This window comes from Theobroma umbraticum, unplaced genomic scaffold (assembly GCF_002168275.2).
Source record: "Theobroma umbraticum cultivar Fairchild unplaced genomic scaffold, ASM216827v3 scaffold_89.0, whole genome shotgun sequence".
Taxonomy (NCBI): Eukaryota; Viridiplantae; Streptophyta; class Magnoliopsida; order Malvales; family Malvaceae; genus Theobroma; species Theobroma umbraticum.
This window is the reverse complement of record NW_018397271.1, coordinates 3063146-3082105: the sequence shown is the minus strand read 5'-3', so window position 1 is coordinate 3082105 and position 18960 is coordinate 3063146. Positions and strand designations below refer to the sequence as shown.

The window sequence follows — 18960 nt, the reverse complement described above, 5'->3', positions numbered from 1 at the left end:
TAGATGGGATTCATGCATTATTTAGATGTAAATTATTTAACGGACCTCCACGTCATCAACCTGGGTGCGTTGATTACACATGGTACTATATAGATTTGACGCTAATTATGAAGTCACACGATTGGTTTTAGCGAATATCAAGAAAGATCTCCTTCAATTAACGACTGTTGAAAAAGTAGATGCATTTTAAAAGTGTATAAGAGGAAAACAGAGGATCAAAACCCCTTTTCACGGTCAGAACAGAGCATTTAAATAAATCCTTCCATCTCTAACATTTAATTCCCCGCCTAAACCACTTCTTAATCTCGCTCTCTCTCTCTCTCTCTCTCTCTCTCTCTCATTTCCTCTGATATTTTAGGGTTCACCGGAAGCTTGTATGAGCTAGGAACCACCAGATCGCTCTCTCTCATCTCAATGGGAAGCAACGGCAACGGTAACTACCACGTAATGCGCAACGGCGACGTAGATAGGGAGCCGTTTAAGCCGGCGGTGTTGAGCTCGTCGGCTTCCTTCAAGGCTAGAAAGGCCAAGCCAAACGCGGCCTCGCCGAGAGCCGATGTTGATGACATCATCACTCTCCTACATGGCTCCGATCCCGTTCGCGTTGAACTTAACCGCCTCGAGAACGAAGTCCGAGGTTCCTCATTCTTTTTCTTTTTTTTTTCCTCTGTTACTTTTTCTGCATTTTGGTTAATCAGCTTAATTGTTCGTTTCTTTTATATATATATATATATATATATATATTTAAAACCTCTTTTTTATTTTTTAAATTTGAGATTTTTCTTCCTTTGTTCGTCTTTCTCATTATTAGTTTCAAAGAAATAGGGATAAGAATAGCAATTAAAATGTGTTGGCTTTTAAACCTTTCAAAAAAAAATGTGTTGTTATTTAAGTTTTCATAAAATTACAGATTCAACTTTAAGATTGAAGTAGTAAAGGCATTTAATATAATGTTAAAAAAAAGGAGTTGCTTACTTGTTTTTGCAGATAAAGATAGGGAATTGGCAGATGCCAATGCAGAAATAAAGTCGCTGAGGAATTCGGAACGTTTCAAAGAAAAGGCAGTTGAAGAGGTAAACTGTTGTTCATAATTATATCAACATGCCTTATAAACGGGATTTGATACTTTCTGAAAATGTATGTGAATTTTAGATCGCTTTGTTTGGATGAGACAGGATATCTTTGAATTCTCGGTCCAATTTTGCTTCACTTTAAGTTATCATGGTTTCATTCGGTAGCTTGTTGGTTACTACAAGTTATCTTTCTAGGGGACATATTTTACATTCTAATCCTATAACTTTGAAATGTGATGCTGTGCTGCTTTTTTGATCGCTGATTAAATATGCACTATGGAAATGGCTTGAATTGCAATGCAATGTTAAGTAGAATAATTCTCTTTGCAATTTCTTGCCCAGTATTCATCTTGGTTTAGCTTTAATTAGAGTATTTTTTTAACATAATTAAGTAATGCATATCTGTTTTTGTCATTTGATATAACTTATATAATCTATAAAATAAGAAGTTTGCTATTTATTGGTAATTAAATTTTGATGGCTTGTGCTAAGTAATAATGGTGAATTCAATAAACCAATGTTAATGGTAGTTGAATTACTGTAATACTTATCATCCCATTCTCAATATGTTGATCTAATGATCAAAATTTTGATCATAGTGGAAAAAATTGATCATATTTTGCAATGTCTAGGTATATCTCAAATGACTTGTAATTCTTGTTTGTCAAAAAATATGTTTACTAGAAATCTAATGTAATGTGATCAGTAACCATTAACCATACATCAAATTTTTTACCGGATGAATGAGTAGCTGATTACCGAAAAGGTAAGTTTTGAACAAGAAGTCTTATATCAGCTCAACTTGCCTACCACTGAAATCTCGGGATGGGGGATGGGGGGTGCGGTTTTAAGCTCAGGCATTTTATCAAGATTCCTTACTATTTCCTCTTGTGCAGCTAACAGATGAGCTTAAAAAAGTTGATGAAAAGCTTAAAGTAACCGAAGCTCTTCTAGAAAGCAAGGTATACTGTATATTGTTATTTAGATGCCTCATTGAAGTAGTTCTTCTGTTGTTGAGATTGAGAAAATTTCTGTATGGTTACCGCAACGAGTATCTTATAATTTGCAGAACCTTGAGATCAAGAAAATAAATGATGAAAAGAAAGCAGCTTTGGCTGCACAATTTGCTGCAGAAGCTACACTTCGAAGAGTCCATGCTGCTCAGAAAGATGATGAAATGCCTCCCATTGAGGCCATCATCACTCCACTAGAGGCTGAACTTAAGCTCGCCCGGCTGGAGGTAGATTTTAACATATTCATTGTACTATTGTACTTTTTCATGTTCATGATTTTTAACTGAAGAACTTGTGTCTTAGAACATTAGCATCATAATTGTGATTCTATGACAGCTTTTTAGGGTAGGAGATATGGACATATCTCTTGAGAAAATTTTTCTGTTGTGATAAAGAGTGACAAGGATCAGTTTTCTTTTTTCAGGCAGCGAAATTGCAAGAGGACAATAGAGCTCTTGATCGGCTCACAAAATCAAAGGAGGCTGCTCTACTTGAGGCTGAGAGAACTGTCCAGATTGCTTTGGCAAAAGCATCCTTGGTTGATGATTTGCAAAACAAGAACCAAGAGCTAATGAAGCAGATTGAAATATGCCAAGTTTGTTTGTCTTTCTAAATTTTTGTTTTGCACACTATTCATGTAACTCAAATGTTATGTTAGTGGCTGTAGCAAACTAAATAAGTTGTCCAATTTGACATGTCAGGAGGAGAACAAGATTTTGGACAAAATGCATCGACAAAAGGTTGCGGAGGTTGAAAAGCTAACCCAAACAGTTCGGGAACTTGAGGAGGCAGTACTGGCTGGAGGGGCTGCTGCTAATGCTGTACGGGAATACCAGCGAAAAGTGCAAGAGATGAACGTAATGACCATTATTCCTGTAACACAAACTTTTGTAAAAGAGCTTATGGAGTTGTAGTTGTTCTATCAGAAAACTCGAAATTTCTTCTGACTTTCAAGTTTGAACAGGAGGAGAAGAAAACTCTGGAGCGAGAAGTGGCTCGTGCGAAGGTTAGTGCAAACAGGGTTGCCACTGTGGTTGCAAATGAGTGGAAAGATGGAAATGACAAAGTAATGCCCGTAAAGCAGTGGCTTGAGGAAAGAAGGTTTTTTCAGGTATGTTCCAATTTCTGCATGAATTTTGTATGTTTGGGATTTCTTTTGTCTTCCTGGTTTGATCTAAAAGGTTCTTTCCTTCTGGAAATTCAAAGAAAGTTAATCACAGACTTGGTATTTGAACCATACTTCTGCATGAGACTAGGTAGCATGTCAGCATGAGACAAAAACATTTGCATGATTAATTTCTTGAATATTTATAGGGCAGTTACTTGCCTGTCAGCATGAGACAAAAACATTTGGATGATTAATAGATGTTAATGATGACCCCAGCATATGAAGGAAAGGTTCGTAGATGATTAACCCATGTTCATGTCAAATCTCTTGTAAGCTTTTTAAAAGGAAGGCTATTATATTGTTTGATTACAATCTTAATTAACTTTCCAAATTGTCTAGGGAGAAATGCAACAGCTTCGAGATAAACTAGCTGTAGCAGAGCGCGCTGCTAAAGCAGAAGCACATCTTAAAGTAAGTTAACCAGTTTTGCTTCTTATCACTGCTTCTTTTAATCCAATTTAATGTGTCCCTTTTTAATAGTTCTTTAATCAATTTTGCTCAGGAAAAATACCAACTTCGGTTCAAGGTTTTGGAAGAAAGGCTTAAAGCATCTACTGGTAATTCCCGCACTGCCTCTGAAGGAAAAAGTGTGAGCAATGGGCAGTCACGGCGTCAGTCTCTTGGTGGAGCAGATAGTTTCTTGAAATCATCCTCCAACATCTATTTATCAAGGAGATCACTGAATCCACAATCTGGGTCCCTTCGATCCAACAGTGCTAGTGCCTTATTGAGGAACACGAAGATGTCATCTAGATCATTTGATGGGGGTAGTAGATCCCTTGATAGAGTTAAGATGATTCCAGATGCGGCTGAGAAGAATAGGATGCTCCCCAGCAATGGTGATCAGATTCTAGGTAGTGAAATAGTAAGGTGTAAGGAAAGTGCAAATGGAATCACTGAAAAATCAAAAGCAGAGCATGAAGATTATGTTTCAGGGATGTTATATGATACGTTACAGAAGGAAGTTATAACTCTGAGGAAGGCTTGCCATGAAAAAGACCAAAGCTTAAAAGACAAAGATGATGCTATAGAGGTTAGATAAGAGGCCTACCTGTTTGACAGTTGCTGTTTATGTTATTCCTTTTTCCTTATTTATTCAAGTTCAATCTGAATAAACAGATGCTGGCTAAGAAGGTTGAAACGTTAAACAAAGCAATGGATGTTGAAGCCAAAAAAATGCGTAGAGAAGTATCTGCAATGGAGAAAGAAGTTGCTGCTATGAAGGTTGGCAAAGAGCATGATCAAAGGACAAGACGCATTAGTGCTCCCAGGGGGGCCGTAAATGGCTCTCAGTTACTGTCTACTAGGTGATTCTCCCCATCCTAATCACTGTTACATTTTAACTAAATGTGTATTTAGGGGAAGTCAAATGAGAAAACGTAATGCTGAAATGTGTCAAATTATTCTGTTTCTTTTCCCGTTGGGGTGAGGGAGAGAAAAGTGTTTGGGGTGGTTAAGATCATGTTGTGAAAATTGCCCAAGAAACAATAAAGATAAAACTCAGAGAAATCAAGCAAACAGAAAAACACAAGAATTTACGTGGTTCGGCCTCTTGCCTACGTCCACGGAGTGAAACTATTCTTATATTATTGAGAAATTAAAGTACAATAAATTGACCTCTATGGCTTCCCAAACCAACCCAAGATCCCTTGCACACTCTTTCTCAATAACCTCCCAAGAACACTCACCCAAACCACTCTAGCTCTACCTAGAGCGAAAGACAGAGTTACAAAGTGTTACTTCTCTAAAGCTCTCAAAGCACTGTTCCAATTCTAAAGCCTAGAGATAAACTTTTATAGTATAAAAGTTCAAAATAGAATGTGATTAGGACTCTATGTGGAATAAGAAGTTTAAAACTATACAACTACTTAATGTTGTACATAAATTAAAATTTTAATCAAATAGGATATAGAATTCTAGTCAACCTAAAACTCAACAGATCAAATATATGAAATTGTTGATTTAGTGGGCGTAAAGGGTAATGTAAGAAAATAAAGTGTTAGATGTGCTAATTTTTCGAAAAGCTATGCTTTTACTGGGAGAATTTTTTTAAGAAAAGAAAAGCTGGGAATATAGTATACTTTTCTAAATTTTATGAGGGCTAATCCTTTTACATAAATTTATATGTATGAATAGTCTTAAATTAAGAAGGGGTCTTCTAATTGATTCACTAGATAGTTGGGGTGAACACATTTTGCATAAATTTGAGAGTTAATGGCTTTTGATTGGTCATGATTAACACATACGAACAAACAAAACACCTATAACTTGTGCTATCTGGGTGTTTTGCTGTATTTTCCAGGAATGCAAGAAGCTAATAGACAACTGGCATCAGGGTGTTACAATTACCAGGAAATGATGCCATTGAAGGTTTTGTCTTGATTTTCACTTCCCCTCATCTGGTTTATTATCTCCTGTCTGTCCCTGTAAAGAACTGACTCTAGGTTTACCAGAAGTCATCACATAAATGTATATTTTTGTAATAAATATTATTTACAGTTCATTATAGTCAGGTGTGCCGTTAAAATGGGTGTGTGTATGAAGTTTGGCATGTGAAGTCAAAGGCATAAAAGAAACTCAAAAATTATAATTATATTTGGGTATGGAGTCTGTCTGTATTTAACTACTGGTACACTGGCTGTTATTGAAGACTACGGAAAAGCAATGTGCTGTAAACTGCGTGATTTGCTTAATGAGAATTGTTTATGGTCATATTTATGAATTCCATTGCCTAGAACTAAAGCTGCATGAGTCTACATGTGATTCTCAAATTTTCTGCATCATTCAATTACAAAGATATAGAATTATGAATTATAATACACTTGATTACCATCCATTCTTTAAATCTAAATACATTTTATATTGGTAATATGTACAAAAAATAGTTTCTAAGTTGTATATATATATATATGAAAAAAAAATTATGATGCAATATCATACTTAATTCATTTAGGTAATATTTGATATCAATTATTCATAATGAGATGAAACACTTTAACTCGTAAAATCAATTTTTCCCATTATTGAACGATCATAATGTTTATTCTTTTGATTCAACACCTGAAATTAAAAAAAAAAAAGCACTAAGATCTAAGGGGTCCATAACAAAAGTCCCAGTGTTAATGGATATTTGCAACACCCCACCTGAAAACATAGAGTTCAGATACTTTATATTCGATTATGGGGTGGATTCGGGTAAAATTTTTAATATTCGATTTGAGTTTAGATAGGTTTCAAAAGTTTGTAATTTGTAAAATTCAAATTTTTACCTTCTTTAAGTTCATTTTTTATAGGGTTTTTAGTTATTTAAGTTATCCTTTGAGTTATTTAATTGCATATTTAGCAAATTGAGATAATTAACAGATAATGTTATATTATTAGGATTTGATTTTGAATAATATTTTATAATTTTATTCTAATGTTAATAGATTTGAATACTTTTTTAATTAAACAGATTCAAAATTAGATACCTAAAACAAGCGAATTCCCTACGCATTTACCTCTTTTTAAAAACCTACCAACACAATAATCTTTTTAATTCAACAATCCTTTAAGAAAATACCAAATATAATAAACGTTCTAAAACATATGCAAAATACAATACAAAAAGCGAACAATCAAAACCTGACTATTTACCTGAGCAAATTGACAATTTAAATTTAAAAAAGAATTTATTTTCGATTTTAAAAATGAATAAATACAATGGCTTGGTCTTTAAACATGCCTCCACCGCAGCAATTGGAGACCTACAACGCACTAGATTTTGACCGATATGAGGATAATATCAGCCCCAACATCTACTCCTTTCATTCATTTAAGTTTGCTTCTTTCTATTTTGAATTTCAAAAGCACAAATTTAATGTGTTTAATTTCCGGTATCATAGGCTTTCTCCGAACTCAAATACAGGGACGGGTACATACAGGGCATGGGGTGCATACCCTCCACTATTGAAAATTTTCTAATTTTTTATATGAATTTTTTTTTTTCAAAAACAAGTGAGTCTCCATGTTTTTCTCTTAACCCTGTCAAAATGAAACAGATGCTATGAGCTTATACTTATCACTTATGAGGACAGACTAGTACTTTAAGGATAGACCCATCCATAATTAAGAAACACTAATTAAGCAATTCTTAAAAGTTTGACTTATAAACCCAAGAGGCTTAGATCATAACGGCATGACTCATGATAAGACAAAATATATAATAAAAACTATTAAAATATACGTTACATATTTTTTGTCACCCAATTTTTATCTTAGAAAAAAAAAAAGATTTAGGTTCTATTAATAAGGTATGTATATCATCTAATTTTATTTTTAACACAGTTGAGGGAAGAAATATTTTTATTAAAACTTTATATGGTGAATGAGAGGTTGAGTTTTTCCATTTGATTTTTTGTCCATACTCAACTTTTTCTGTCAAAGGTGTATTTTTTTTTTTGGTGTTTTTGTTGTTTGTTTATATGATTTCGACTTTTTAACCAGTTTTCTTTTTCTGCACACAACTCTTAATCTATCTCATTTTTTCAACATCTTGATCAAGTCCCCTTGAAAATATATTTCAATATTTTTATGTGATAACTCTAAAACAATATTATTTTTGTATTTAGATGATTTGAGCTTTCAAATGATATGCTTTATATAGGTTCAAATGTCGGGTAAATTTCAAAAAACTTCCGAATCGCTTTAAAAAGGATACTTTGACCTCTTTTATGTTAAAATGATGCTTCTAGTCACCTAGCCACCACTGTTAAATATATATATATATATATTTGATGTACTAATTGTCAGTTCGCCAAATCCTGTTATCTCATCAATGAGAAAAAATAAAAAAGTTTCAAGGATTAGCAGTAGCGGGTGGACTTATTCAAGACAGCTTTGGTGCATGGTTAATAGAATCCACTTATAAGATTGGTGTCTCGACTTTCTTTGACTGCGGAACTCTAAGCAATCTATTATGGATTGGAGGTATGTTGGTCCAAAGGCTATAGGATGGTACAACTGGAAACAAACTCATTACTAGCATTGCAAAAAATGCATAGCCAAGATAATGCATTGGAGCGAAGTGTCCAACTATTGCAATCAATTAGATAATTACTTCACAGGGAATGGGAATGTCACTTAATTCACATACATTGTGAGGCTAATCAATATATCGATTGGATGGTCACTTATCATGATGATTTAAATTTAAGCTTACATGTTTACGATATTCTCCATGTAAACATTTCCTTTTTATTACTAGTTGATTCTTTAGGTGTCCAATGGCCTAGGATGTTATTTTAAGCTAATTCAATAAAATTTCCTCTTTATAAAAAAATATTAAAAAGTTGTTAATAATTAATTAATTAAATAAAAAATCTCTTTTCTTTCTCTCTCTAACTTCCTCGCAAGTTTTTTATTATTTTTCTTTTTCCTTTTATCTATCTCTAAGTCCATCTTCTTCTCCCTTTTTCTTACTTCAATTAAAATATTTCACTTTTTCCCAAAACCTCTAATTTCACCTTTTTTTTCTTGTTTTTCCATAGGTATCCAAATTAAAATTTGAATTCTTAAGAGTGAGTGTTGCTGAAACCCTAAGAAAGAGGAAGAGCGAAGAATTTGATATGAATATTTTATTTTTGTTGAGAGAAAAAGAGATAAAAAAAATACTACTAAATCAAAATGCCTTATAGCTCAACAAGGATGTAATTCTTTTGTTGGTTAGCATCGGAATTAGAAAAGATCCTTTCCTAAGTTGTGTGATTGTGAGATATTATCAATGTTGAAAAAATTTGAAAAAAGTTTTGTCAGTTAGAATTAATTTTAATTAGATATTAAGTTGACGGTAGTTAATTTCTTTTACTATTTTTATCATTTACCTTTAATGGTTATCGCTTCATAATCTTAAATCAAACAAAAGTAAAACCCTAATTTATTTATTTTAAAAAAATAATTGATTACCACATTATAACTCTAAATCTATTCTAAAAATCACGTAAAAATATATCACTAAAGTTAACAAGTAAAAATTATCTTAAAATCTTGAAGTTGAACAATTTTACCAAACTTAATTTTAATAGAAGAAGAAAAAGAACGGGAGAAGAAGATAATAGAGTTAGGGATATAAAAGATTAGAATGATCAAGTTACGTTGTGAGGAAGTTAGGGAGAGAAAAAAAGATTTTTTTTATTTACTAATTATTAAAAACTTTTTAGTATTTAAGTTCAAGTCCTTAAGATTTTTAGTTTACCTCATTAATAAGGTGGTAGCATTTAGTGAGTTGACAGGTTATAGAAAATATATATTGACGATGCATCAAACAATAAACTGACAGTGCATCAAATACTAATCCTAAAAAAAAATGGGATCCAAAATCACAAACATTTTAGAATACAAATACTCCTTATATCATTTTTTTTTCAATTTAGGCATATTTCTTTTAAAAAATTCTGCTCATCCCTCTCCCTAAAACATTGATCAAGAAAAAAAATCTAGAAAGAATTTTCGTTTGAAGGCCCTAGAAATTTGAATTTGAAAATCGTAGAACTTCTTTTTTCAAGTAAAATCTAGTTTGAGTTTTTTTTTTTTGCATTGAAAAGAATAAATTAAAAGTAAATCTTTTATTAAATAATGGGTATTTCATTGAAAATGGATGATAACAGGATTTTAAACCAAATCCACTACTAAATAACAAAATCATAGAAAAAACTTAGATCAACCCATCAATAAGAACAAGATTTTGAATCTTGAAAAAGATAGAAAATTAAAAAAAAAATAATACAAAAGAAGAAAAGAAATGAAAGACCTTGGCAGATACAGCCTCTATGGGATCAACATTAGTGAATCTTCTCCTCTTTAAAAGTAGTGACCACGAAACGTCAACAATTTCTTCATATTTCTTTTCCTTTCAAATCAAAATTCCCTAGTTAGAAGAGCTAAAGTTATGAGAACAAAAAAAAAAAAAGAAAAATCCAAAGAGAGAAGAGAAAAATCTTCAAGTAGTAGGAAGAAAAATGAAATTTGAAGAATGTGTATGGATTATTACAAGATTTTTTAGGTGGACAAAACGCAAAAGACGAAGATTTGAAGAAAGTGTATCAGAATTCTTCAATTCTTTTATTTTTGTTTTTTTTTAAATGAAGGTTTTTGGGAGAGCAGAGAGATAAGCATAATTTTTTTAAGAGCGTATTTATGTCTAAAATGTTTGTCATGTTGGGTTATATTTTTTTAACAGTTAACTAATGGTGTTAACAGTCAAAGGGCCAAAACATCATTTTAAAGTAAAAAGGGCCAAAGTGTCATTTTAAAATGATTGAGAAGGCTTTTTTGGATTTTACCTTTTAAATGTATAACTATAAGATTTTGATAGTGTAGACGTATATCCTACAAGTCATTCAGATTGGTTGTACAGATACATTATAACTAGTTTGTATATTTAGCCTAATAAAAATATATTTTATCTACTAAGTTCTTACTATTACATATTGATGTTAACTTATAAAATAAGTTCATGGAATGAAAATGTCTTGTAAAAGGAATTACAAAAAGTTCTAATTATGAAACCTTTATGGTATCAAAGCATCATTCCTAAATTCATCCTAGTTGATGCTTTAGCAAGATTGGACATTCATATTTAATCTTTTTACTTGTGAAGTAAACAATTGGATTCATATATTGAAGTATGTAAATACTTGTAACTAACATGTGTTTTCTTGTTAAAAGAATAAATGTATTGAACATGACCCACCATGAGATTTTATTTGGTAGTTTACTAAATTACTAAAGCAAGGTGTAAATAATTCTTAGACTTGAAATCATTAGGTTATCTTATGTGGGGATTATTAGGGAAAAGGTATGCATTCAATCACAACGGAAATTTATAATTTTCCCTCAGATAAAATCAATAATTAGTTATTTATTGCAAAAAAAACCTCTAACTAAAAGAATAGATAATTATAATTTCTAAATTTTGCAGTCAAAATCACAAGATCCTAAGGCACAAAATTATATTCCTTTATACATCAAGCTTGAGTTGTAGCAAACCACAAGTTGTCTAATTGTACAGCCTCTAGCAATAACAATACAAATAATGATTATGAACAATTCCAATGCAAAATAAGGTTGCTTGTGCTTCCACAGCCTTATGCTAGTTAGACTTTCAAACTTCTCATTGCCCAAGGAGTAATGAGAAAAGGTCAACAAAGGGAAAGAGAATAAGCAAAATCTATACATAACGAACTATGCCTATTTCTAAGGTTTGTCATAAATACTCGAATTCTCTCCTTACTTACCTCTCAAGGTTTCAGATGTGTTGTAGTAGCCTCTCGTGTGTGGCTCAAGCATTATATTTATAGGCAATTGTGTTGATCCTAGTTTTAATAGGATTTGCATGACTTTTATGCTAATTGTAAAATTTTTTCTTAGCAAAATTGAACCATTCAATTAAGTCCAATTTGATTTCTCTAGTTTACATTCTCAATTATCATTCTCTAATATGTGTGACATATTAGCTGCTTAAGATATTGGCAATAAATATAAGCTATAATCTATGGTGAACTAGGATTAGATTTTTGAAATTCCTTTACACTTATCATCAATTCCCTAATTAATTAGTTCACATTTATAAGTCAAGATTGATATCTAGCAATACGTAATGACCACCTAAAATGTTAAAAAGAGTCATAGTGGTTTGACTCAATCCTTCACTGCACAGTCTTACCATGTAATTATTATCCCTTTATCATATAATACCTTAACAAAACATGAAGTATATATGGTGCAATGTTAACTCTATCTTGTCTTTCCCATTTTAGTACTTGAATCTAGTAATGAAACTCATCATTAGAGAGTGTACAAGCCTTTTATTGACATCTTTAGTTGCCTTAGCTAATGGTTTCCTTGAGTTAGTACATATCAAGTTGCACTGAGATATTCCCCTTATATGCAATCTGTGAAAGGCATGAGCAACATATTGATCCTATCTAGAAACTCAATCCTCGTCACACAATCATAGTCATGCATAGGGATCACCTCGATAGATCTCAAGCCTTTTACTAGCCAAGTTGCACTTCTACCTTGAATGCCAAGCCCATCATGCACACTTGCTCAGAGTTTACAGTCTTTATTTAGCCTGCTCTTTTCTCTACCTTTAGCTTAATCCTTTAATAGCACTATTTGACATGAAGATGTTTGATGCTCCAATATCAACCAAGGCCTCCACACGTTGGCTTACCACCATTAGGTTCATGAACATGAGCCCTTTACTTGGCCCTTCCTTTTCGCTTTCATTGACCCAATAACATTGAACCAAACTTCACTATTTCATTGCCTTGCTTATCATCCTTCCATGCGATGACAACAAATTTGGCCCCTTTTTTTGGTAGTCCCTTATAATGTGGCCCATCACATAGAAAATAGACTTGTGACTTCTTTTTTTTGTCCCTAGTAAACTTCCACTTTTCGTGTGTTGGTGGTTTCTTCTCACCATTACCCCTTTCTTTGGGCTACCGGTCTTTGTCCTCCTTACCTTTACCTTTGTTTAGAAAATGCATGCTTATCTAACTTACGAAACTCTACTAATGACTCAGCCACAACCATGGCTTATGTAAAGTCTTGCAGACCTCTATGTTTAAACTCTTATGTTGCCCTTCGTTTCAAGCCATCCATGAAAGAAAAGAAAACCTCAATCTTAGTAAACTCCTTTACCTACTTACACACCTCCCCCTTTAGGGTCAACCTCTTGAGCCTCATGTAAGTCTCATCTTTTCCGTATTTAAGAAAAAGCTACTAGCAAAACTCCCTTTGGAACTTCTCTTACATGCATATAATGGCTCTCACTAGCCTCTCATCATTCTTATACTGCCACTATTGTAATGCAATGTCCACCAAGTACATCAATGTTGGTAATCATGCACATTGAATCCTCCATGATACCAATGGCCTTAAAAGTACTACTCAAGGTTGGAAAGAAAGATGTCAACCCCTTTGGCATCCCTTTGACCTTGATATTCCTTAGGCTTTGGCACTTCTACTCGTGTGCTTAGCTGGACAAAGGGCACTCCATCACCTGTGGCCTTACAGGTACCAAAATCACTTTATAGCTTTAGTTGTTCATGCTTTAAGGGTTTGTTATGGCCTTTAATATATTATTCCTCTAGCTTAAGAAGTTGAAACTCTCATTTAAGGCTTATTGTATCTCTTTTTTAAGCTTCTTATCCTTTAAGTTAAGCCTATCAAACCCTCCATCAAATTCTTATATTATCCTTCATTTTACCTATTGTGACCTTAACCTTGGCAAAATGACCATCAAATGCGAATAGAATTTCCCTTGAACTTGACTTACTCCTTTTCCCAACCTTTTAGGCCTTTCTTGTGTTTTGGCATGGAATTGGTATGGTTTGAAACACTAGCCATCGCTCTTTATCTCCTTTCTTGGCTCTAATACCAATTGTAATGGGTTGGAATTTTAAGTAACATAAACACAAGCAAAAACACCAAGTGTTATCCTACAAAGCAACATATAGAGAAAATAAAGAGAGTATAGTATTGTTTTATTGAGTGTTTCATCCATCTATAACAATGGGGTTTACATGGACAACATCTTCCATTTTATGTATAGGAAGGGCTTAAAAAATAAAGTCCCCCCCCTTTAACGACTAATTGGTGGTGTCTAACAATTGGAAATTCAAACTACATTAGGAGGCGTTGGCAACACTGTGCTATCGAATTTGCCCTTGGTTATTTGTTGTCTAAGTTGGGCTAGCCTACTGGCCTGTTTGCCTAATGCTTAGGGGTTAATTTGCCTTTGGCTTATCATGGGAGTTTCCAACTAGGTTTAGCTCACTAATGCACCTCGAAGCCCTCCTTATGCTTCTTGAATTCACGACTTACGATGTTTATATCAAGATTCAATATAAAGTTAGATCAAATTGAGATATAATAAAACTTTGATCCCAATATCTAAATATTTTAAGACTTCATCGTTATCACTTTTAGTACCCGACTCGAGTCCTTATTATATTTATTGTCAATTTCAGGTATTTATAGAGCACTCAGTACCCGTATAGGATCTGATTATAGTTATATTATATGTAATATTATAATTATATTATATGTAATATTACAAAATGTTGTAATTACAGTGATTTGAATATGTGCTCTTTTTACATTTTTTACAACCTTAACCATCTCAATCATTTTCCTCTTTTGTAAATTACTAAAAGCAAAATTAATTTATATTAATTGGAACTATGATGAAAACTTAAATATATAAAATTTTTATATTAGTTGAATTTGTAAACTAACCAATATAAAATTAATTTATATTACTGGAACTATGATTAAATATCTAAATTTTTATATTAGTTGAACTTGCACGCTAACAAATGTAAAATTAATTTATATTACTTGAACTATGATGAAATCTTAAATATATAAAATTTTTATATTAGTTGAACTTGTAAACTAACAAATGTAAGATTAATTTGCATTGCATGAACTATGATGCAATCTTAAATATATAAAATATTTATATTAGTTGAACTTATAAACTAGCAAATGTAAAATTAATATATATTGCTTGAACTATGATGCAATCTTAAATATATAAAATTTTTATATTAGTTGAACTTGTAAACTAATAAATGTAAAATTAATTTATATTACTTGAACTATGATGCAAACTTAAATATATAAAATTTTTATATTAATTGAACTACTTTATATTATTTGAACTATGATGCAAACTTAATAACATATCATTGTTTTGTTTAATAAACATTTTAACTTTTTGGAAGCAACATATAATAACTTTCCTTATTTGTGTTTAATTTTTCTTAAAGTAACTTTAATTATCTTTTCAACTAATTTAATTTCATTTTGTATCTTATATTTATTTCCTTCTCACTTATGACTTATCTACCATATATAAATAAAGACTAGATAATCTTAGAAGATATGAAAATTTTACATTATATCTATTTTTTAATTTTTCATTTAAGATAACATACGATAACACTAAAATATATATATGATAACATAATGCACTAAAGACAAGATAATACCTTATTTTTCTTAAAAAAAAGGATAATATCCTATTTTCTCAAAACGATGTCGTTTCACTCCTCCTACCCCTAAGAATAAAATCATTGTTTGCCTCACTTTCTTCCAAGCTTTAACTCCCTAGCAATTGTCCTCCAAACAAACAACATTCTTCCTCTTTAGCCGTACTCCTTTTCTTCAACTAATTCAACCACTAATTTCCTTTTTCTTCCCTCTCTCTCAACTAACATTTTTCTATTTCTTGGGTTGTATGGTTCTCGCTCTCTTAATCAACCCTCTTACCTTCATTTTTACTGGTGTTAACTTAAGAGGTAATAGTGGTGGGTGGCAAACAAGGCTAGAGTATATTAGCGATATAGCTTTCCCTTAGTCGACAAACCTAGTGTTGGTGTGGGGAAGGAAGGCTTAGCTCATTTACCTACGAGATTCAAAGACTCAGGGTTACAGAATCTGAAGTTTGTCATTTCTAGGTTTTGGCTTTTGAGATTAATAAGGAAGCAAGGTAAAGATGCCCTTGACTTTGTTTTATTTTGCAGGGGCTGTGTAGTAATTTGTTCATACAATATTTTGGCTTGTAAAAATGATTGAATTCTTTGTAAGTAAGTTACAGGGCTTTGTGTTCTAAAGATTGATTTTAAATGCCATAAGAAACTACTGTTTTTTTTTTTTGAAATATAGGCTTTAATCTTTTTATATAGTATACATGTGGATACAAATAAAAATTCATGTTTTTGGATATAAATCATTACAACATTTTTGACTATTAAATATTCACTTCAAGTAAATGCTTGGGAACTATACATGTCTTTGTTAAAAAATGGAGGCATAAGTTTTGACTGTAGGCTACTCTTCTTTAAAGAAAGAGAAAAATAGAGCACCACTGTGTGGTAGCACACTAATTGTAGATTACAAACTTTAAGCGGCGAAAGATCGTTAGCTATATCCAAGGATTACTAGAAAATATCAAGGTTGGAACAGCTTAGGATAGAGCTGCTTGGTTATGCATGCTTTAAGTGCATTGTCAATGCATAGTTGTTTACCTCAAAGGTTTTTAGCTGAATGCCGTAGGAAATTACAAACATTAAGATTATTAACGATTAAGATTGTTTGTATATCATTCATTCACTGAATGCATGTGCTTTCTTATTTCAAAAAAATAAAACTTAGGAGGTAATAGGGGAATAAACATGCTTTTTTTATAAGATGCTCATAGAAATAGCATCATATGCCAACTTCCTTATAACCTTTGTTTGATTCAAGAATGTTTAACATCTGTTTTTGGCATGTGGTTAAATGTATCAAATGTGATAAATTTATTTCCTATTATTGATGAATGCAATACAATCTTCTTGGTTTAGGGATTGGATGTTCTTGTACATAGAGGTATATATGTGAATATCTTACTGTTGGCTTCTGTATTTGCCTTAGCCTTTAATTCTTGTTACATTATTTTTAAAGCTTTTTCACTTGTATGTATAATTTAATGTACATTGGTTCAAGTCAAATGTACTTCTCATTAATAACTGTTTTTTTTTTTACAATGTATAGATTTTTTGAAGAATGTCGACAATTGAAAAAGAAGGTGAGAATTATGATGGTCAAAATCATAAGAATGTAGACAATTTATTTTTGATGGGTGCAAACTTATCTTGTTCGAGAAACTCACCTATGATGATGGAAACTCATAATGCATCATCTTCTATGCCTAGTTCAACTAAACCTTTGTTAGTTGCTACTGCTCCAAGTGTAGGGATGCAAAATGATGGAAAAGTTCAAATTCAAAATTTTACCTTTGATCCAAACATTTCAAGACATAAGTTGGCTTATGCTATAGCCTTACAAGAGTATCCCCTTAGTATTGTTGAACATGTTGGTTTTAGAAAGTATAGTAGTAGTCTTCAACCTCTTGTTAAGTTTCTTTCTCGCAATACAATTAAAGGGGATATTATCAAGGTTTATAACATGCAGAAGACCAAGTTACAAGGTATATTTGGGAATTTAAAAAGTAGAATAGCAATTATGATAGATATGTGGATTTCAAATCAAAAGAAAGGTTACATGTCTGTCACTGCTTATTTTATTAATGGTTATTGGTTGTTGCAAAGTCGTATCTTGAGGTAAATAATATTTATTTTTAATTATATAATATGTGGTATAAAATTCATTAATGTTTTTATGAGCATACTTTTAACGGATATTTATTTTTTAAATATGTAGGCTTATTTCTGTGCCTACACCTCACTCCATGGATGTTCTTGCACAAAAGCTATTGGATGCCTTGACTCAGTGGAATATAAAGAGTAAAATCTCTACTATAACTATGGATAATTGCAACTCTAATGATGTAATGATTTCCATTGTAGTTGATAAGCTGTGTTCTAAGCCTTTATTTGATGGGAAAATCCTTCACATGAGATGTTGTGCACATATTTTAAATTTGATTGTGAAAGATGGATTACTAGTGAGTGATGAAGTCATTGAAAATATTCATAATAGTGTAATTTTTTGGACAACTAGTTCCTCTGGAGTGTCAAAGTTTGAAGATGTAGTTCGTTAGTCAAAAGTGTCATATTCTAAAAAGTTAAGTCTTACTTGTAAAACTAGGTGGAATTCTACTTACTACTTCACTTTCCTTTGTAGTACAAATATCTTTTTCCTAAGTTGAAACTTAGAGATAAATATTATGTTTCTGTGCCTAGTGAGGAAGAATGGGAAAAGGCAAAAAATATTGTTGAAAAGTTGGAGTTGTTTTATAATGCCATTGTATTATTTTTTTGGACAAAGTATCTTGTTGTGAAGTGTTATTTTGTTCAACTATGTGAGCTTCAAAGTTTAATAGCAAATTGGATATGCTATGATGATGTTGCAATTAACGCAATGGCAAAAAAAAAAAAATTTGACTAGCGTGATAAGCATTGGAAAGTTATTCATGTTGTGTTAACAATTGTAGTTATATTGAATCCTATGTGTAAAATGAAAGTAGTGGAGTTTTATTTTTCTAAGGTTTATGGAAATGATGCAACTTATGAGATTGAACAAGTTAAGAGAACTTTTTATGATTTATTTCTTAAATATCAGTCTAGATCAGGTAAATCAAAGTCACATTCTTTTAATACTTTAGTTTAGTAATCACCATCTATTCAGGCATTAAGTCAAAGGAAATTACTTTCCAAGTTTGTTGCATTTATGTGTCCTTTTTCTAGTGATAGGAATGTGAAATCAAAATTGGATCATTATTTAAATAAGGCATTTGCGCCATGGGTTGAATCTGTTGATATTTTGAATTGGGGGATAAATGGGCTTAAGTGTCCCACTTTGCAAATGATGGCCAAAGATTTTCTTACTGTTATTATTTCTGTGATTGCATTTGAGTTAGCATTTAGTATTAGTGGGAGAGTGGTGAGTAAACATTGAAGCAAGCTTCATCCAAAAACTTTGGAGGCATTAATTTGCACCCAAAATTCATTGAGGAATGAAATTGGAGGAAAAGAATATACCCGTGATTTTTTCATTTGTTTTATAAAATATTTATTATATTTCAATTTACATAATTTTTCATCATTTTAATTTGTATAAGATCTTCAAATGGAGTTGAACTTTGCACAAGTGATATTGAGGAAGAAGAGGAATTCAAATGAAATTTATGATATTTTCATTTAGTTGT

The 18960-nt window shown here is 31.9% G+C and overlaps 1 protein-coding gene and 1 long non-coding RNA gene across 3 annotated transcripts; both read left to right on the top strand.

Annotated features, from left to right (window-relative positions):
* The first annotated feature begins 274 nt into the window (after positions 1-274).
* On the top strand, positions 275-5981 carry LOC110426532 (microtubule-associated protein 70-1-like). 2 transcript variants are annotated; one of them, XM_021441767.1, is made up of 11 exons: positions 275-637; positions 988-1073; positions 1970-2035; positions 2143-2313; positions 2511-2681; positions 2788-2943; positions 3051-3197; positions 3594-3665; positions 3757-4287; positions 4374-4561; positions 5557-5981. In XM_021441767.1, exons 1-11 carry the CDS (start codon positions 415-417, stop codon positions 5570-5572), a joined length of 1827 nt encoding a protein of 608 aa, XP_021297442.1. In that variant the 5' UTR covers positions 275-414; the 3' UTR covers positions 5573-5981. The 2 variants fall into 2 exon arrangements, with proteins under 2 accessions (XP_021297442.1, XP_089641450.1); XM_089785324.1 differs by lacking the exon at positions 5557-5981 and having other exon boundaries at positions 4374-4565.
* A 9437-nt stretch (positions 5982-15418) lies between these two features.
* LOC110426537 (uncharacterized) lies at positions 15419-18028 on the top strand. The gene is made up of 3 exons (XR_002446154.2): positions 15419-15798; positions 16845-16878; positions 17514-18028. It is a non-coding gene; the product is annotated as an uncharacterized LOC110426537 (long non-coding RNA).
* The last annotated feature ends 932 nt before the right edge of the window (positions 18029-18960 follow it).